This window comes from Formica exsecta, unplaced genomic scaffold (assembly GCF_003651465.1).
Source record: "Formica exsecta isolate Colony F162 unplaced genomic scaffold, ASM365146v1 scaffold500, whole genome shotgun sequence".
NCBI lineage: Eukaryota > Metazoa > Arthropoda > Insecta > Hymenoptera > Formicidae > Formica > Formica exsecta.
The window spans coordinates 119,518-141,532 of record NW_021852243.1 but is presented as its reverse complement, the minus strand read 5'-3'; the positions used below and the strand labels follow the sequence as shown (position 1 = coordinate 141,532).

The following is a 22,015-nucleotide window of genomic DNA, read 5'->3' as shown; positions in this document are numbered from 1 at the left end:
TTCTGTCAATAGCAAACATATAAACATACATACATATATATATAATACTTTTCATCTGCAAGAATTATTACAATAGATATGTTATAATCTTTAGAAAATTTTTGGTACCAGCTTTCATATGCTACAAATTGTACAAATATATATGATACAAAAATGTTTTTAGCAAACATTTTCGCACCAACAATAAGATATATCTAGTTTTAAATGAATTAGGAATTAGACTATTTTGACATATGTATTAGAATAAGGATGATTATTAGATTCAGAATAAAGTGATGGTCTAATAATTATCACTAATAATTACAATATATTAATATATCAAAATTTAAAATAATGTATAAAAATAATAATTACAATAGTTGTAGTATATAGAAATGTACATATTATATGAAATATGGATATTTCATCATAGATCAATATCATAATTTTATGCAAATTCGTAATATATGTAATAATTTTTTTAATAAGTATGTTCATAAAAAATAGATGATATATGTAATATCTATATGTTATAACACAATTTATTATATTCATTACAAAGGAACTGTAGAAAGAAGTACATAGTAATATCTAACTGTACAAATAGCACAAGAGACAGTCAAACTTTCACCAGAATCATTCACTCATGTTCAAAAAAAATGCCGTATATATCAAATATATTTCAGTCTGAGCGTTCATTTTGTTGAACATTGAATAAAAGGCACTGGTAAGAATTACTTCTCTTGTTCTTCGCAATATACAACTCTTATTCTTTCATCATATTAACGTGTCAGCAAAGTTTATTTACACATTTAACATCAAAGAGTAACACTATTACTTCTTGATGTATTTCTCATCTCTTTTACGACCAGAATAGTTTTATATATTCAAATAATCATCGCATAATTACACATTATGCAAACACTAAGAGAGTGTTCAGTTTCTTTTTCTCTGATTTATCTATTTCTTTAATATAACGTCATATTTTTTTTAATATAATGTAAATAAGTTACGTTCTTTTTTTCATAATGAAAACAGCATAACTATACTTGCGCTCGGCATTTATAAATATTATAAAATAGCTATTTTCTCTAAAACGCGAATTTAATTTGCTATTGTTAACATAAGTCTTGTACATGTCAGAAATATTAATTTTGTCGCTTCAAATCTGTAAATTGTATAGCAAGCATATAAGTAAAGCACATTCAGATTGGTCGCTGTTATTAGTAACGTTCATGTGATCGTGTCAAAAGTCCTGAAAGTACATCCATAGCGGAAAACACAAGTTCTATCTATGCTGCGCTTGTGGTTCTACATTCTGTTCTCCACCGTGAACTGGTTGTGTCAATGTATTTTGAAACCACATCATCCAGTTGCTTAGGTAATGGCCGTCCAATTGATTTTCGGGATTGTCCCTTATCTGCACATCGTTCAATTCTTGAAAATTGCGAACGGTTCGGAGTTCCGTAAAATTATTGTTCACCGAATGGCCCCCATGCATCCTTACCTCCCTCTTTCTAAAGGCATCCTTTACTAACCTTTGCCTACGCTCCTCTTCCGTCTCAATAGCGGATCTTGTGAATCTCATTTCCCTAGCCCTCAGAGCGTCCCTTCGCAATCTCTCCTTCCTCTCCTCCTCTGTCTCTTTAGCGTACTGATTCAATCGAGCCTCTCGTCTCTTTGCCGATTCTTTGTTAAGTCTTTCCCTTCTTTGTTCTGGTGTTTCGCTCGCATATAATGATAATCTCTTGATTCTTCTTCTCTCGGCCTCGCGGTCTAATCTCTTTCTCCTATCTTCTGGTGTTTCGTTATACATTCTATACTCCCTTTTTCGCGCTGCTTCAGCGTCGAGTCTTTTCCTTCGTTGCTCCGGTGTCTCGTAATACATTCTCATCTCGCGTCTTTTCGCCGCTTCCCTTGCCAATCTTTGTAAACGCTGTTCCTCACTCTCTTGTTCGTACAGCTTCTTCCGTTTCTCTCTCATACACTCGGCCTTTTTCCTCAATCTTTCTTTATAGTCTTGATGCACGGTAGGTTTTATTCTGACATGTTTTTTTGATTTTCTGGATATTTTAGTTTTTTCCAAGGAATCTTTGCCGTCCGTTAATTGATTTTTACGTTTCGCTACTGTGATTACACCAGTCAATGAGTCAATATTAACAGGGACTTGTATATTTTGTTTAGCGTCTTTCAAGACTCTTAATCGTATGCTGGCATCGTTATTATCATCGCATAACCATTCCGCTGTATATAGGGTCCCATGATCTTCATCATCCTCTTTTTTTATATTGATATTAAGACCATCTAAAAACTCGTTCGGTATCGTCACTGTAGATATATTGTAATTGGTCGTTTGTTCATCATTCCGAATAAAAACTTCTGTTGCATTTGATTGTTTCTGGAACTCAATATTTATGGAATCGGAATCTAAGGTATCTAAGTAAATTGAATCTGTTAATACGTTAGCAATGACACTGCTCTCGCTATTTTGTACATTTCCTAAAGTAGAATCTGAAGTATTTGATTCATTCACTTCAATTTGGTCTTTATCAATCGCTTTATCATTGATTACATGATGATTCTTGGTCTCTTTGATTTCAATAGCACAAAAATGCTGTGCTGCCGTAACTATCTCGACTTCATTAAGATCCGTATCAGAGTCATCGTTCTTCCGTTTATTACTGTATACTGAGATCAAGTCTGTTGGCTGATGTCTTACTTGTACATTATCTTCAGATATTTCCATGTCCCTCTAAAGATCAGATGATGTACTAAAAGCTGCAATTATATAGTAATAATATTTACAATCATGCTACAATTATTCTTGCAATTATAATATAACTTCCACACATACACACACACATTTACGACACTTATATATATCTTTCAAAAAATATATAAAAGAATATCAGAAAATATTTACAAAAAAAAAGATAAAAAGGCACGCTTTAATAATCGTCTTATTTTCAAATTATTAATAGAGAATTATGATAATTAGATACTAGAGCCTGTCAGTCAAAATATGCTCCATACCTGCGTATCGTCTGCTTGACAGCTGATTCAAGATGGCAACATAGATGATATTTTGGAATCGTGCATTTTCGCAGTATCCTTAAGCAACACGCTTGATGCGTTCATCATTTTTGTCCTCATGTCACATGATAATATAAATTATGAGTAAATGTAGTACTCGTCGAATTAATTAGGCAACTTTATCCAAAATTTAGCTGCATGTCGAGCACTGCTCTTCCATATTCCATGCACGCTTTTCGTCATTGCTAAGGCGATGAGACTAGAGAGTGGACTCAGCAGCAGAACTTTGAGCTGCATTTAAAATAAAAAAGGCGCATAGAGTGCGGTGTCGTCGATGGTTCGATTTGTTAGATTGGCTGCACTGTAAAAAAAAAAGTATGTGAACTTATATTGTAGAGATGTAATTCTATGCTAATATTTTTTTATAGGGGTAAGGTTGACAAGAGCTTTCAACGAATTTTGATAATCTTGATTGTCCGCCATCAACTTTAATGTTTCGCAGCTCGCTTGTCCGCTTTTCTCTGTTCTCTCTTTCAATATTTTGACAATTCTGATATAATTGATCGAATGTTTTAACACGCGCACAAAGAGTTCTAAAATTCCAGAAATACATTAATACTACGCACAAAAGCAGAAAATACATCTATAACACGCCTGTCAACATTTTAAAATAATAAGATATCGGACAGTTATATATATATGTAGCCAAGAAAAAAATTCGTTTTTTAACAATTAACAAATTACTTATTCCCCCCCGAAAGATTTATGCCGAGAGCTCATTTGACAAAAGCTTGCATCTCATTGTCAGTCAGCGTCCTTTGTGTCCAATTACGCGGGTGCTTAATAAATACGCGGTGGACATCTAAAAATGGTCATCGATTCTCTGATTCATCTTCGATATCGATAAATCTCACAAAACGCACGCATACGTGTGTGTGTGTGTGTATTCGCACTTTTTGCCCGTTCGATCTGCGTTCCTTCCAGGAACATGACTTTCGATCATACACCATTAATTGCCGGCGTGATGCATAACGATTAGCTTTTTTCCGATCGTCGTCGCTGAAACACGCATATCCAGATTACCGCGACGCGCGCGCATGTCAACTCCAAATGGAAACGTCTTAATTATCGGAGCACGTAGTATCGGGGACGGGGCAATCCAGGCACGTCCAGGGAGAGAGGGAGAGGAGGGAGAAGGAAGGAGCAAAAACTGTCAACCGGCCCGCAAACGAATGACTTGAGACAATAAGGGAAGATATACAGTGAACGGGAACATTCGCGTACGCTATATAAGTATATCGAACCGTTTCTCGTCCCGTCACCAAAAGAGCGAAGACGTTTATCTCGTTGCGACACAAAGAAATGTCCCGCGGAGATGAGATACGTATAAAAAATCGCGGAAAGATCTATATATATATATAGGCCCGGTCCTTCGTATCGATGAGACTGGGATGGTCTTTAAGATTACATCCTCTTGTGCGATGCAAGATCGTAAGAATAATATTCACATCTGACATCATTATATGTATAAATGTTAATAAATCAAATAAGCTCTTGTAGATGTAAAAATCAGGTACTTTTGCATGTATTTTTTTTTTTAAAGTTACAGTATTTGGATGGCCAGCTTATTTCCTGTTTGATTCGCACATTCGTATTTAAGGAAGCAAATAAGAGTCTTAATTACATCCATTTTTATATTATTTTCGAGGTAACGGCCAAGATGTCAGATAGCGCGCGTTAATTTATACAGTGGTCTTCAATTTGAATGATAATTCAAATATATAATTGAATGATACTTATTGAAAATTTGAATGATAATTATCAAAGACAGAGTTCGATCAGCAAATGCAGGAATGTCGCGATCCGGTTTTCTTTTCTTTTTCGCGATCGTTTGACAAAAATCATTAGGGGACTAAATCCAATAAAGGAGTCCGCGCGGGACTCGGCCGTAAGAAAACATTCCCGGTCGAGACGATCTCGGCAACATCGTAATCGGCATCAATGATACCCCTCCTTAATGTTCACGGTCTTCATTCAGCTCACGCCGCCCCGTTTTCCGTCGAAATATTCTTCTTGCTCTTGTCGCGCTATTAAATTAAGAGGATTAAAACCCTAAATAATTCTCGAGCGCGAGGCGACGAGCTTTGGTGTGTGCCACGTGTCGAACCGGTCTTTTCTAATATTGAAATAGCGAGTAGATGACGCGGTATATTGAATTAATCGATGTATTAAATAAAATTAGAGTCATTTATTGCCGCATCTTTAGCTATGCGTAATTTTATATCGAGATAAGATCTAGTAATTTATGATATAATTATCCGTGTATGTATCCTCGAAATAATCAATAATTTTATGATTTTAATCTGGAAAATTTTTATATTCTTACAAAATATTAGACAATGTGGAAATTTATTATTATGTTATAAACGACACTAAGAAATAAAAATAAAAATAAATTAAACCAGAGAGAGAGAGAGAGAGAGAGAGAGAGTAAGATTATATATTATATATTAACATAATATATTAATATATATTATATTATATTAATTATTTTTTTATATTATATTAAAGATTATATTATATTGTACTAATTACTTATTATATTATATTTTTTAGATTATATTAAGAATTGTTAACATCCGACATTGATAGTATTATATTTAGCAATGTCCCTCCGATAACTGAAATTTCTCTCACAAAATGTGATTAATTCTTTAATAACGTTACGTCATTAGTTCTTTAGGATTGTAACATAAATTATTAATCGCGGTAATAAAAGGCTATATACAATATACTAACAATCAATTTAGTCGGTAGCAACTGCCGATTGTTGGTATATCGTGCGCGTTACAATAATACGCTTTATTATCGCAAAAGTGCTGCGTCTTGTCTCGTACAAGTCGTGCGATTTTCTCAGAATTTACAGTCGCGCGAATATTGTTCTGGACAATGAACAATGCGATTTTATAGTCACTCGAAGGTCCATGTTGACCGAGATTAATGTCACGTTGAAAACGGCTGGCAAAATGTTTTCTATTAATCCATTACAGATGAGATTTTCATTGAAAAGTAATTTAAAATATATAGTATTTATATACAAAGTTTTTTTTATGGTTAAAAGCACCAGAATGAAAATTATGTATCGGCTGTAACGCTTGCTGTAACCATATGGCCACGATAGTACTTAATGGATTAAGCGCGTGAAAACATCAAATACGCGGCTAGCTAGGAAAGATAATTTAGTTTAAATTAATTTCTTAATAATTATTACGAAAATCGCAAAATGGTAAAGCACTTTTCTTCTCGGTTTCATCTGCTCTACCTGCACATGGCGGGTGATCCGCGAATTATGGGACACCCTGTATATAAAATGCAGCGAACAAACACATTGCCAGATCTTTATGTCGCGTTAACATCGTGATGTTCAAATGATCATTTACCTAGTTTACGTTTGATTTTCTTAACGCCTAGCATGCTTGTATATGGCTACACACGATATAATGTTTTAAAAAGTCACTAAAAAGAAAATATTTATGTATTTGTAATTTTGTAGCATTATAACAAATAGAAATCTTTCAATTTTATCTATAAAATGTAAAATTGTGAAAAAAAATCTGGAATTATAAAGTCGTTCTACGCCAAATAAAATTTTATCTTTAACTATATTTTTTTAATTATAATTTTTTGGATCTTTCTTCTTTTTATTTTAACGACAGATAAGTTTTAAGATGTGATTTCCTGTTCCGTCCGTGATTCCCTCATCGTCCTTCCGTAACAGCGTTAGTAGAGTACATGATGCCACTCCGAGACCACATCAAATTGGGAGATTGAAAAACTGTTAGATTTTATAAAAAAAACTCGCAATTTCATAGCAAAAAGGCTAAAAAATCAACAAAATCTTGATTTTGACAAAATCTTGTGCAGAATCCACCAAGATCATTAAAATATGTGATTGGGACAAAAATGTTTCCTTTAAAAACACATAATATCACTGAAAATCATATTCAAAATAGCCCAAAACATTCAATTTTTCAAATCTCCCAATTCCTCCCCAATCAAATCATTTTCAAAAATCAAAATAAAACAAAAACCTACCTTAAAATCAAGTAAAATAACTAAAAAAAAAACAATTTATCAAAAAATTCCCCATTTTTGTTTCACTCCGAGACCACTACCGATTGGAGCAAACATCTTTCTCTTAAAACACTAATTTTAAAGAGAATAATATTAAAATTAAGTCATAAATATATGAAAATCACATTTTTCATAAAATTCCCCCAATCAAAATTTAAATTAAAAAAATTTAATTGAGACAAATATTTTTTCGAAAAAAAGCCCAAAAAAATGATTAAAAGTAGCAGAAATTACACAATTTTCAAACATTCCAAAAATAATTTCTGACTTTGAAAGAAATACTTATTTTTGCTTAAAATAATTAAAAAAACAATATCTTAAAACAATGATTGGTGATTGGTCACTTGGAAAACTGTCAAAATCAAGATTTTATTGATTTTTGAGCCTTTTAGCTATGAAATTGCGAGTTTTTTTTTATAAAATCTAACAGTTTTTCAATCTCCAAATTTGATGTGGTCTCGGAGTGGCATTATGTACTCTACTAGCGTTCCTTCCGACGCGTCGATTGCATTTTAATCGTCCTCTCGGGCGAGATCGTCGACGCGCGTAAATCGTGAACCGCGCTCGCACGACGGAAGCTGGAACGAATGGCGGTGGCAGACAACGGATACATACACGCACATACGTACAAACATCCCGGGAAGAGACATGGAGACCCGGCAAAACAAACAGAACGCTCGTTCCGCGCGGAGAAAAAGCTACGGCGAGCATAATGGATATCTTTATTATCGGAGCCGCGAGTCGCCGAGACTTGGTGAGACTCTGGCGAAGTCGACCACGACGACGACGACGACGACGTCCCGGTCCCGCCGGAGCTGGCCCAATTGGTCCCACCGACCCCCCTCGCGACATAAATATTGATGAAAACGATGCGTTTATACGCGAACGACAAGTCCATCCGCGGTTAAAAAGCCAGAAGATTTATCGGGACGCGGCCTCCCGACGACAGCCATTTCCGAGCGGATCGTACATCAAGTCGAGCCCGGATCGGTTTCCGCGATCAAGTTTCGGTTCGATATTATGAGCTGCGAATCTCTCTACTACGTATCTTTCATTCTTTATTACCTTTAGTATCTTTCATTCTGTTTCTTTTCTCTTTTCCCTATTTCCGAAAAATCTAGTCGCGATGCACGAACATGCACGTGTGCTTTGTAATTTCTGTCGTAAGCTGGTTTAAGATACGCGTTGGAACCCTTCGGTTACATCGGCTTTAAAACTTTATGAAATTTGGAGAGATTTCTTTTTGTCATCTATTGTTCAGTGTATACCGCAGCTTGGTTCGATAATAGAAACGCAGACCAATTATATCAGCACATCTATGTATATATACAATTTAAAGCAAATGGTATATAAGTGGCTTATGACTATTCTTCCGTGATCTTCGTTTCTCGTCCTGCAGTCGCAAACGCTTAATCACGACATCGCATCGCGCCGAGGCTCGAGAATGACGTTACTATTGTAGCTCCCGCAGCGACTTCGTATAATTTTAGGAACGCAAACGAATCAGTACCTACAAAGGCCCTCCTAGAAATTGTTCGTGGCTTTTCACACACACACACATACACACGCTACTGTCCTAAGCGGCAAATCACGACAACGGGTTTCGAGATTTGGGGGTCCGTTCATCACCTAAGAGCCGCGTAAACGTCTTCCCTTTGGCCGGTCTTTCTTTCCTCCCTCCTCTTCTCCCGCTCCGCGCGTTCGCAGACGCTACCGACAATGGATACTCTCATCTGAATTTATAACGAATGCTAGAGTAATTCAATTTTTTGAGATGGCGCACAAATTAGAGGCTGCGCTCAAAGCTCGCCAATGAAAAAAAGGCCAGGGAGAAAGGATGGCGCGACGACACGGTGAATAGAGAGAAATACTGGCGTCGATCGTGCCAATCGTTGAAAGGGATCTCGCGATTGCCAATGCATCTCGCTCGTGAGCGTTTCCATTTTTCTGCCAGCTTTCTGCGGCCTCCGTCCACCCCTTCCCCTCCCGCTCTCCGTCGCTGCCGTTGTCTATCTTATTTCAACGAGCACGCTTCTTCCTTTCATCCCGGGCATCTCTCACTGCTCTTCGCCCCGGCACAATAATGCCTCCGGCATTAGAAGAGGATAATAATATAGCAGTATCACTCGACACCCTGAACGAAGAACGACTAAGAGAAATCTCTCTCTCCCTCTTTTCGTGATCTCTTTCGGCTTCTCTCTTTTCTTCTCCCTTCTTCTTCTTCATCTTCTTCTATTTCGTCTTCCTCTCGTCCCTGTCGATCGCGGGATCCATCGTCATCGGGCTCTCACGCCTCGTCGTTCCTTTTTCGGTCTCGTCACGCGTCCCGCGTGCGGTTTCGTCCTTCTTGTATTTGGCGGGCCGTCGTCACGGTGGTTTTCGAGATAATTCTCGATACACACGGCACACGGATCTGCCGTAATTCCCGACGCGTTTCATTCGCCGCCGCTTCTCATCCCGTCTCTCGCCTCGCCTCTCGAGCCTCTTCTCTTTCGGCGCTCGCGACATTACGTTTTGTTTGTTTAAGTTTAAGGACCAGTGGGCGCAGTGGGTAGCCAAGCGTGTGGTCGAGGTGACGAGCGCTCTTCTAAAGGTAGAGAGTTAATTCCACCCGGCTTCTCGGCGATCGTCGGGCGCGGACGATATGATTAGAGGTCTTCGCGTGTTACGAATGGGCGTTATATTATGAATAGAGTGCGTACATGAGAGCACGTGTCTATGCTGCGCTGTAACTGCAATTTATGGGTTTCGATATTCATCTTACGTATACATATACATAGGTTTCACATAGGCTCCACGGCGATCGCGAGTCGCGTAATTTAAAGTGGAGAAAGCTCGTCCGGAAAGTTGTGTCTCTCGTTAGGTTGTATGTACACGATAAAATCTCGGTATCATTAGCTTTATGATGAGCATCGACGAGTATTGTGCGCGAAGATAAGAAGCGTTGTATCAAATTAAATCTCGCGCTCGATTTTGGATAATTTCCAAACATTTCCATAATAATTTTCATTGTAAATTAATATCCCGATTAGAAAGACACGATTACATGCATATGTATGCATCTATGTACGCGCGTGAAAATCCTCTTTGAGTTTACAGAATCTACTGTAGCAGTTCTCTTATTATTCCGTTTTTTTTGTCTCCTTTTCTTTTATTCTTTGTCCAAGTGTGACAAAGACATTCAGGACCACCGCGCACGCGAATTAGTTTACCGAGCAATTCGTTTCGCCGCGAATATTGGAGAATAATCGCGAATAAAACGCGCGCGCGATGCGTGTGTTACTCGCGACGTGACGGCAAATCTGATTTCACGCTGGTCCGCAGCCGGTTGCAGGATTAAATTATTCAAGTCATATGCGTCTCTTCGTCCATTCCGCGGTGGCTCGCGCTTTGACAATAATAGTCGTCGTTATTAATCGTATCAAGACCAGCGAGGATCTAATAAGATCACAGAAACCGCAGAATCTGCTTTCGACGGAAATTATTTAATTAAGGATACATTAAACAAGAAAAGAGAATTACATAATTTTCCTCTTCATATTTCACTCAATTTTTTAGTAAACTTTTTACATTTAATTTGCTTCGATTGAAAGGTAATATGACTTATTATTATTCACTTTTATTAACACATTGTTTCGCGTATTTAGCTTTTTACGAAAAATAATATCTCATGATCGTCATCATCGTCGCATTTATATAAAAATAATTGGCTCAGGTTAACTTAAATTGACGAAACGATCGGACTTTGACTCGAGCGTTTCTACTCCGACCCTGAATTAAGCAACCACTTCTATGCCGGTGGACTTACACGCGGACTTACAAGCATCATCGAACAAATATCGCCGAGTTACGTTGTATAACGGCCGTAAATATTCTTAATCGCGCGTGGCTTATCCGCGTGAAACCGAGGAAGTCATCCCCAGCGGGGCATCACGGTTAAATCCGCCAAGAAAGCACACATGAATGTGGATGAGTGTTAATGAGTTATAGCTGGATATGTTGTAGGTTTTTTTTCGCGCCGCAATATGACAATATAATTAGTAGAGCCGGCGGTTTCTCGCGCTGGTTATTGATATTGATAAATATAATTCGAAGATGAATCTCTCTCGAATAGCGAGTTCGAAGATGTCTTTTTGCTTTTGATGTATAAAAGATTTATGTAATACGATTATAACGAATTGAAATCAAAATTTTCTCTAAGGAAAGGCTATAATATTTCTAAAAAATATATAATTAAAACTTAAAGTTGGAGTTTTAAAGTTTTTGTAAACATTTTACAATTCTACAATTATTCTATGATTAATAAATAATTGTTGTCATTTTGTTTATTCTAAAGCTATTAATTGAGCGATTGCTGTATTACATGAGTAATAATTACGGAAGCTATTACGCGAAAAAATTGTTGTGTTGATTCATTGTCAGTTGTATTATGTAATGCTTCGCATAAAACTGATCTTGTGAAAAGCATATTATCAGATCTCTCGGATGACGTTTCGATGAAATTAATTAATCTAAAAATGTTTTTAGACGAATATTACGAGAGGGATAATTTATAGTGTTTTGTTCGGAGACGAAAGACGTAACGGCATCTTTGACAATAACGGTCGTGGATATCCCAGTTGTGCGATTACTTTTGCATCGCGCACGTACACACGGTCTATCCATAATCTGTGAGAATCATTTGAGCCGTTGCCCTAATCACCCTTCGAACTATCCTTAATTGCCCATATATTTTATGTATATCCTTTAACAGGCAGAAAGCGTGACAGCTCGACTTATCTAAATAATTATTGGCAAATAACGGGACGCTCGCTTTTCGCAACGTCATTCGACATGCATGATCTCTTCAATGATAGTTTGGCGATGCTTCTGAATAGCCTCTCAGAATTATCTTCGTCATACTCTCCATACTCTCTCTGTCAGAGATTATATGTGATTTATTTTAAAAATCACATCTCCTGAATCAATTTTTTACTATTTTTATTATTTTATTACACTTATTCTTTCATATCTTTTTTATGTTATATACCTGTTACATTTTATTTTTATTCTCCTCTTTTTCATGCATAAAAATGAAGCATTTGCTCAACTTGGAAGTTTCATTGCTCGAGGGGACAAAATAAAGCGCGTTTAGAAGAATGAGCCATTAAGAAATGCGAGAGGGCCTTTACAAGACCCTTATTAATGCATATCGATAATGCATGTTTCACTGATTCGCTAAGTGCTTCGTAAGCGCGTGTATTATTATTAAAAGGTTGTTGAACAATTCCTTCCACCTTTCATTGTACAAACAATCAAGTCTCTCGGTGCATCTTTTTTGTTAGAAACGAGACTGCAAAGATATGACAAGCTAATGCAGAAAGCGCAGAAAACAAACGAAGAGTATGAGAGAGGGACGGGGTTGGGGGGGAAAGGAGGGGTATGGGGGAAATATATCTTGTTTCGGACAAGATACAGCGCACCTGCGTCGAAATAAATTATGGAGTTATCGCAATAGTTAATCCGTCAGTTGAGTACGCCGACCTTACACTGTCTTTCGTCGCAAATCACCGAGCGGGACATACCCTTAATCGATTTTACATACGGAGAAAAATTAACAAATGGAATGTTGCTGGCGCGCAAACGGGAGAGCCGTGTGGTCTTTTGTGTGTACAAAATACGTCTTGTACTTATTTCCAAATAATAGTTCTACGTTGCGCGTGATAATGCCGGTCGAAGAGGTAATTACGAAAGTAATCAGTGAAAAGTCACTGGGACAAGAACAGTCTTTACATCTTTAACGAGATTTCCATTGCTAATCCTTCGATAGGAATCGGATACGCAGAATTCGAAAGAAATTTTTTTAAACGTCATAAGTAATAACTATACTAAAATATTGTTTGTTCGAGGAATATCATGTAAAATCGAGGTTGCTATCATAATGTGAGCATTGAAAAATTATCACACTTTTAACAATATTTCTAGAGAAGTAGTAGATATTTTTACGTAGAATTTAGATAATAATATGAATTTATATAAGCTCGTCGCGCTTATTTCTAATTTTGATAGGTTGTTGCAAATTAAAAAAAAAAAAATTAAATAATGAATGAATTTATATAAGCTCTTCGTTTATTTTCCGATTTCGAAACGTTGTCGCAAATTTATCGAACGGCTCCTCTGTCTTTTTTCGCAATAAAGCCTTAATGATCGTCGTTAATAATTACATCGTCGGCCGGTTCTTTCTTTCTTTCCCCCTCGTCATCCTCCCTGCGCGACTACATATAACTCATCCAGCACGTAGCAGGGCGGGGATGCAATGCTAGAAACATGAATCATTGTCTGACGTAGGTACTGTTATCACTTTATTTCTACCGTGCGTTAATTAATGCCCGGCAATCCCGCGAAATCATTGTCGGGGCAACGGCCTTGCAGCCTTACTCGCTTCATCACTGTTTCGTCGTCGGTTTTTAACGCCGTCAGAATTCGATTTATTCGTATTAATAAGAAAAAAAAGGAAGCGTATTCACGTCTCTTAATCTAATGTCTCATCTATATAGTTTATCTTCGAAAAGTCACGTCCGGCGACGAAAGTTAACATCGATGAAGACTGTTCAGCGAAAGATATGTAATCTATGATGAAGATTAAATTATTCGCATAAATTTAGTCACAATGTATTTCGGTGTGAAGCGGCAATTTAAATAGCAAGCTTATAGGTTTGCTCGTTAATAAATCACTATGTGCGTTACAAAATAAAAATAGTACGTATGGTAAAATATTATTCACGCAGCCGCGTATAATAAATTATGCGCAAATAATATTCGGCTTCTCCAAAAATTGTACGCATATACATTAAGCTAAAAATATTGTACGAAAAACGCGTGAAAAATTTATCTTTTCCGCCTTTCTTCTTAGAGATGTTGTTTTCGTGATGGAAGTTACTCTTTGCCGATGAAAAAAAAATCCGCGCGCAATAGCACTGAGGGGTTACAGTACATCAGACTGTTGACGCTCGTAATACTCGCAGAAAATACGTCCGGGTTCGCCGAGTCATATATCACGAGTGGCTAGCTCTCGTAAGCAGGCAGAAGAAGCACGATGAAGGTAGGTAAACGTGACTTTTTACAACGTTACGTATTTTCTTTGCTTCCTAAACAAGTGTCGTCGTTGCAATGTTATATCTGTATACAACAAGCTCTTACGTAGATAATATTTAATTAAATTTTAATAATTAAATAGAAACATAATAGAATAATTATACAGTCGTAACACACGATATTATTAATATTGTTATATTTGTATTTTATTATTTTACTGTTATTTTATCGCTGTTTTAAATTTAAAAAAAATCAGCTAATATTTAATTAAATTTTAATAATTAAATAGAAACAAAATAAAATAATTATACAATCGTAAAACAGTCTTATTAATATTGTGTTATATTTGTATTTTATTATTTTACTATTATTTTATCAGCTGTCAATTAAAAAAATTCATGTTTTGCTGCGCAGTATAGAATCATCAAGTCCAAATTCGCGAGACGCCCGTGGTACGAGATGAATTTCGGGTTCGGGGCGCACATGTGCGGACAATGATCATTACCGTCGTGTAACGACGGGACCGATAATCGATCGAGGGGGCCCGCGATCGATCGGCGAACAGCACCGTGTGCGCGCAGGCGGCGCTCGCACCCTCCGCGCGATGCACCCACCACACCGGTCGTTAGGCTAAATTAAGTGGTTTACACTTTGTTTGATCGGGGCCCTACGGAGGCCCGAATTAAGTTGTTATCGCGAATTAGCTGATTATACCGGGCGGCGGTGCGAGGTGTCGGTTTGATTTGTTGTGTTCGCGAAACACCGCGCCGGTTTGTTTATGCGCCACGCCTCGCGTGCCCCCTTCCGCGTGCGGCTTCCAGGTCGCTTATGGCTTGACCCCGAAAATAAGCCGCGCTGATGGCAGGATCGTTCTGACCCGGTCCCGCTCCACCCCTGCGTGTGACCCTTCGCCCGCAGCTTTCGCCACTTTCGCGCGGAGCCCTTAATTGGGACGGATTTTAATAGCGTGCGATCATAACGAATTATCCGAGAGACCCGGGTATCATCCATAGCAAACCGACGGACGTGCAAAATTGACGTTGCGCGCCCGATGTTTTGGCGTGGATAAATCAGAATTTTTCCTTCATCCCCAATCACAGGAAGACCCAGGAAAGATTTCGAAAAATATTTCGATTTTATCTTTTTATTTATCGTATCCAGTGTAATGGACGTTAATATTACTGCAATTTTTAATATACATAGATTAAAAATATATATTTATAATACTTTTAAATCTTTCTCCCTGTCTTCTCATGGTGCATTAGAATGTTTGTTACATTACATATTATGAAAAAATCATCTTTGAGTAATTATTCTTATATACGATTAAATATATGTATAAGATTTCCTTATTGCAAAAAAAAAAAGAAAAAAAATTTAGAAACCGCATTAAAACCAACCACTCGAGAAACCGAAGAATTTTTGGCATCATTTGCCGATAAGACAAACAATCTTCTCGACAAAATTCCGTATAAAGTCAAATATATGTACATTATGTGTATAATCGTGACGTGTATTCCATGTATAGAACTATTACCGAGGGTATTGATACAACGGAATCTCTCTCGAGTTAACGAACCATCGCAGATCCGAGATAAGCGACAAGAGGGGAGGACGAGGTACGGAGCCGGGGAAGGGTGGGAAGGAGCCGTCGCGCGAAAGGGAGACGCGAGAAGAGGCGAGAAAGGATAAGGACGTTCGTGCGAGGAATGGAAAGAGAGGTCCCACGCTATTTTCCACGAAAATTATAGCCATCTATGCGCGTAATCCCCTTTATAGCCGCGTTGCATCAAATTATAACTGCAGCGGCGCGCGCGTTTCCTCTCCTCGTCCCCCTCTTCGTCCCACGTTCGAGACTCGTCTCGAGGCCTCGGTCGTCTCCCCGACCACCCCGACAACCACCTCTCACGACGTTCGTTTTCCCCTTTTTCGCCTGTGTTCTCGTCCCCGAAGCCTCGTAAAACGGCGCGCAGCATTCCGCCAATCATCGCGCCGGCGAGACGCGTGACCCCCGCGACCCCCGGGCCGCGACCTAACCGAACCCGACCCGACTTCAGCTCGTCGATCCACGTGGACACGGTGATAAATCGATATAAGTCATTGATACACACGGTTTGATACTATCAAACGATATATTTCTCTTTTGCTAAAACTGTTTAGAAAATAAATGTGTCCTTCGCTGTAAATTAATAAATTAAGATAAAAATGTCTGTATCTTGAGAAATGACAAGGATTAACGCTGAAATGAAGTTTCCCGTTCATCTTCAGGAAAAAAGCAAAATGATTCTCTAACGCGAGATTTGCAAAATCGAGATATATATTGAAAATCATCGGATTTAACAAGATCCTTTCCACTTCTATATGTTGTATAGAAGATGGTATCATCGTAAAAAGAAAAGAATCGGTTACATTGCGATGAGTTGACCAATTTTAACGAACATGACTCCACGCAATTGTGTCAAGTGACTTACATTGAGTGTAAAATTAATTTGCGGACAGCCGTATAATAAAAGACATGGAATTATTAATCGCGCTGCGTCGAACGGTGTATTACTGTACAACTAACGTCGCCAAACTTGGTAGCACGAAGTCAAATTGATCTTCTTACGAATGATTCATCATTTTAATCTCTTTACTGTTAGTAGCGGCATTCTACGAGTGCTTATAAAGTGTGATCATAATTTAAAAATCACATGAAAATGTGTTAAAACTGATAAGAATCAAGCAAATTAGACACTTATCAATCAATCTCGGAAAATCTATAAATAAACGCATTTTTATTTTAATGGAAATTAAATATTCTTCGAAAAAGAGATTTTCTTTATTTTCTCGATATCTGGGATAAATGAAAATAATCGAATAACATTTATTTTGAAATCATTAAAGAGCCTCGCACATTTATTCCGTGTAAACGTGATTTTATACGTTACGATCGTCAAGGTCGCTCCGGTACTTCAAGGTTGGTGCTATCTCGCGAGATGCCTTCGTGATATCAGATCGATTGATCGATCGGATGGATGGACAGTGGCGGTACTTGAGCGATGGATTAACGGGATAACAGGAAGCGTGAATAATCGCGGAAACTAATTACGGATAATTGGACGGGATGTAGATAGATATTAGATGTGTGTGCGTGCTCGTAAGCAGAACTTTTTTCGGCAGCGAAAGGGAAAGAAAGAGAGAGAAATAAAGAGAGAGAGAGAGAGAGAGACAGAGAGGAGGGAGAACGTTCGTCTCTCTGCTATCTCGGCGGGTGATAATCCCGCGGGGAAGATTACACGGCGTCGTAAAGCGCTGTTAGAAAAATCGTCTTTATGCGTATATCGACACATATGTACGCGGTTGATACCGTAAAACGTGCGTGTCTTTGTGCGCCAACGTCGTAAAGTATTTACGAGGTTCCGCGATTTTCGCGGTTCGCGTAGCGCGTTGCGTCTCCCGGCAATTATTTCGATGGATCGCATTACGTTCGTACTTGAATGATATCGTAAAATTCTCTCTGCGTGATAATGATAACCAATATGTTTTCTAATTACTACGTTAAGCTTCTCCTACGGATATTATAGTTTTTTCTTGATTTCCGATTTCGAGAAATCAATTTAATTATTTTAAGCTTCAGAAATTCCGTTGCTGTGATTATCTACATGCAATGACTTAATGTATTACGCAGTTCCTCTCCATATTTAAATTTATTAACATATAATTGTAGAAATAGCAACCAGAGACTCGGAGACTTAAATGCTTCTAGTCTGAAACAGCTCTCGATGGATTAATTAGCATGGATAGAGCAGCTTGTTAAAGGAAAATAGCGCAGGATTATCTGGGGTGATAATCGGCTCGATCGATCGCGTAAGAGATAAATCTTTAAAAGCAGACATCCGCTGTGATAATCGTTAACCTTAAGCAGCGTTATTATTCGTGGCAGTAAAGGCGTGGTCGTGCTAGACGTTTACAATCTTACCGAGAATTTCTTAAGATAAATTGTGTTATTGCGTTGCGGGAAAGTGTTCGCTGATAACTCTCCCGAATGCTATTTTGCCTTGTTTCTCTTTTAATTAATTCAAATGCGCGCTTGCACGATTAAAATTGGACAGATCTCGTAAAAATAATTATTGCATCTCTTCATTAATATAATTTATAAATAAATCTTGTAAAGTATGTTTGAAAAAATAGAATATATGAATTCAAAACATATGGACGAGATTCGAAATTTATGTTGATCATTACATGATTGTAACTGAAAACTTTAAAGAGTATCAGGGAGATCTCAAAGAGATTTAAGGTATTTTAAAGAAATATCTTTCAATCTTCTTAGTACTTTGTATTTGATGAAATGAACAAAATTTCTTATTAATCTCTCTCAACTCGATATTCGTTCAATCCAGAGTGATTATTGATTTTTTTTTCCGAATAAATATGCTTTCCTTTTTCTCACAGTTTACGGGAAATTACGTTAGATTTCAAAGTGTATTCGAATTTAATTCGAGAAACTCTCGTGCCTTTTTTTTTCCTTCTCTCTTTTACCGTCTCGTTTCTATCTCTCGCTGTTTCGTACGCGAAAGGAACTGTCCTCGTAAGGCGTTCTCCGCCATTGGAATCTCAGGGTGCAGAAGAAATCGCGACGACGGACCGCGAGGACGTGCCAACCTGTAATTGTTCCCCGATGTAATTGCTCGCACCGATCCGGTCCATGCGACGTTCTCCAGAGAATCTGGAAATTCGTGCCCCATCATGCCCAATCGCGAAACCAAGTTCCCACCGTGAGATTAATTGCCGTTTTCCTCTCTCGCGAGTGTTTATTCGCGCTTGTTTAAAAATATAAAACGAAGGTGACAAATAATTTGAAACTTTAATCATCGAGGAATTTTGTTATCGGAAAAATCGAATATCGATCTTCTTAGGCTGCGAAAAGATCCTTCGAGAATCCCAATTTTTTTAAATGATCGCAGCAAAAAAGCGCATGTCGAATGGGCATTTCGAGGAGGTACGCGAAGTAGAAATTCTTCCACGAGAAGAGAAGGATTCGCGAGGGAAGAAGTGGTGAGATCGATACGCTTATGGAGAGAATCGAAGTCGGGGAATAAGGACCGGGAACATAATTATCCGACGAGTCAAGAAATCCAAAGACCGCGAGAAAGAGGGAGATAAAGGGAAACGATGGAATCGCGGGAGTGGAAGAAACGGAGAGGGGAAGGGGTTTATTCTTCGGTGCGACTGGAATCCGAAATGTTCGGAGGGCACGTTATCTTCTTGCGTCGTCCCTCGACAGTGCCACTCGCGGATTCCACGATACGGCATGGGTCTGTATGAGTCTGTATGGATGCGTGCCTGTACAAGTTTAAATAAGCAAGCGCACGTGCGCGAGATGATGGACCTTTGTATCTTCCACGAGCGCGATGTGAAAAAGTACTTGTAAGGAAAGATGAACAAGAAGCAATCGCGTTCGTTTTTGCACGCGCGAGAGATATATGTACACTCAAAAAAGTGGTATTGCAACTACAGCAAAAATTTTCTGGGTGCGCAAAATTAACTGAGGTACATAAATGATTAGCAAATACTGTGATATCGCATATGTTTCGCATTTAATCAATCTAAGTGACAGAGACAGAATTTATATCTGAACTGTTTGTGAAAATTAGAAAGAATGTTTTTCTGTGGCGCCTATCCATGTTAAGGCCAATCATACTTGTCATAAAGTTTGGCTGTGGTACACAGAAAAAATTAGCGACAAGAAACAAATGAATATATAATCCCCACATCTAACATATTTGTATAACGCGCCCAATCTATCCAGCTCTTTTAAACAATTTCTCTCAATTTTTCGATGCTGCAGTTATAATTGGCAGTTATATTTCTCACAAAGATCGTTCCAGCTGTAGTATCGAAACTCATATTTATCCAATGCAGTGATTAACATTTGGCAATGGGACCTAAATTTTCTAGAAGATATTATTAGAATATTGCTGCTATAAATTCTATATGTAACAGACAATATTCTAACAGATACAAAAAATAGCGATAAAGTTTTGTTGTGACACCTAGAAATCTACCTATATCAGCAAGACATTTTTTTGAGTGTATATATTTTGTAATCTTATAAAATATTATTCTTGGTACTTTTCTTATGTATAATTTATGCTACATTGCGATATTCCATTTTATACTAATCGAAATTATCACTATCGTTTATGCCAGAATAAGCTAATTAAATTCAGGAGGGTCTGTTATTAATAGTGGCCGAAGCTCTCTAATCTCTGATCCCATGGTATGCCTGAAGTACTGCTGCGAAGTAAGATATAAGATATAAGTCTTGACACTTTTTACCATTCTTCGAATAAGAGACAATTAATTGTTGAATCTCTCTCTCTCTCTCTTTCTCTCCCTCTCTCTCTCTTTCTCTCTCTCTCGCGCTGTATATTTGATTTTTGCCAAATTCTCATCAAATTATATGACAATTATATGAAATTTTGTTTCTTGGAAAAATACTGCTATATTTTTTAAATATATATTTAAGTTTTGACAAATGAAAGTCTTTACGTAATTATCGATATTTTCTTTCCTTTTCGATATGCTGCAAGCTCTAATTGTTACATTTCTCTTAAGAGCCGTGTAATTTGATGAAAATTTAGCAAAAATCGAATATACAGCACGAACTTTAACAATTAATTATCTCTTATTCGAAGAATGGTAAAAAGTATCAAAACATATCCTGCTTCGCGTTAAGTACAGTCAAAGCTTGTTATTCGCGGGTTCACTATTCGCGTTTTCGGTATTCGCGGAGTAAAAATTTGTAATCACTCTTTTTATTCGCGACAAGAAAATTCCGTATTCGCGGTCAAATTTTCAATTCTATTCTATTATAATTCTATTATATATAAAAACTGACACTAAACTTAAAGAACCTAGGTGAAGGAGAGTAAGACTTTTTCAAATGATCTTTGTAAATTCTTCATGAAAATTGATCTCTCAATGGAGAAAAGTCTGATTTTAAAAAGAAAGATATAAGCTTGAGTTCAGAAGCCTGCAAAGTGCCGCAAAACAAGAAAAAATTACCAATTTTTTAAAACCAATTTCTGATCAACCGTCTAATAATATTTAAGTAATTTGTTGCAATTTTAATAAAATTGAGTATTAGTTATGTGTTTGATTGTTAATTTGAAATAAAACCATCTTTTTTAATATATAACATTTTTTTTAATTTTTAATTTTCTCGGAACGCATACACCTATACTGCCATTTACATTTTACCATCCCATTATCGCGGCATTTTGGCGGAATTTATCCTTCGCGAATAAAGAGCTTTGACTGTACTCCAGGCATACCATGGGACCAGAGATTAGAGAGCCGGCCACTTTGGTTTTTTATTCTTGACTATGACAACGGGGAGATAAATTAAAAAGCACCGGCGCTAATTAAGAGTTTGATCTTTTTATACTTAGCTACGTTGCACTACATACTTCGTAATGGGATATTTATGTTATTTCAAATTTCTAATTCTGGGACATAATTTAAGAGAGATCGAAGAAAGTAGAGGTATATATTTTTGTAATATATATGTATATATCATATCCTTATAAAATTTAAGAAGTTTTTATTACCTTTATAGAAAGTAATTGAATTACTAGAATTAAAGCAAATCGACATCAGTAGGCTTTTACACTAACTAAATGAGTCAATTTGTAAAGATCAATTCGCGAGCTCTAAGATGTGCGTATCGTATCATCAGAAAACTACAATCTAGAATTCGATCGAGTTCGCGTACAATCGGGAGTAGCAGAAAAGGTGAAAGGGAAAG

At 37.4% G+C, this 22,015-nt stretch overlaps 1 protein-coding gene across 2 annotated transcripts in view; it reads right to left on the bottom strand.

Moving 5' to 3' along the window:
- Window positions 1-494: 494 nt before the first annotated feature.
- LOC115241572 (histone-lysine N-methyltransferase, H3 lysine-79 specific-like) overlaps window positions 495-22,015 on the bottom strand; it is a 27,428-nt gene continuing 5,907 nt past the window's right edge. The window contains exons 2-4 of one of the 2 annotated variants that reach the window (XM_029817377.1): window positions 3,013-3,373; window positions 1,518-2,757; window positions 495-1,399 (exon numbers count right to left, since the gene is read on the bottom strand). In XM_029817377.1, the coding sequence (XP_029673237.1) occupies window positions 1,396-1,399; window positions 1,518-2,725 (1,212 nt within the window). In that variant the 5' untranslated portion in view covers window positions 2,726-2,757; window positions 3,013-3,373 and the 3' untranslated portion in view covers window positions 495-1,395. Of the gene's footprint in view, window positions 2,758-3,012; window positions 3,374-22,015 lie in introns of both variants that reach the window. The other variant, XM_029817376.1, reaches the window with a different exon arrangement.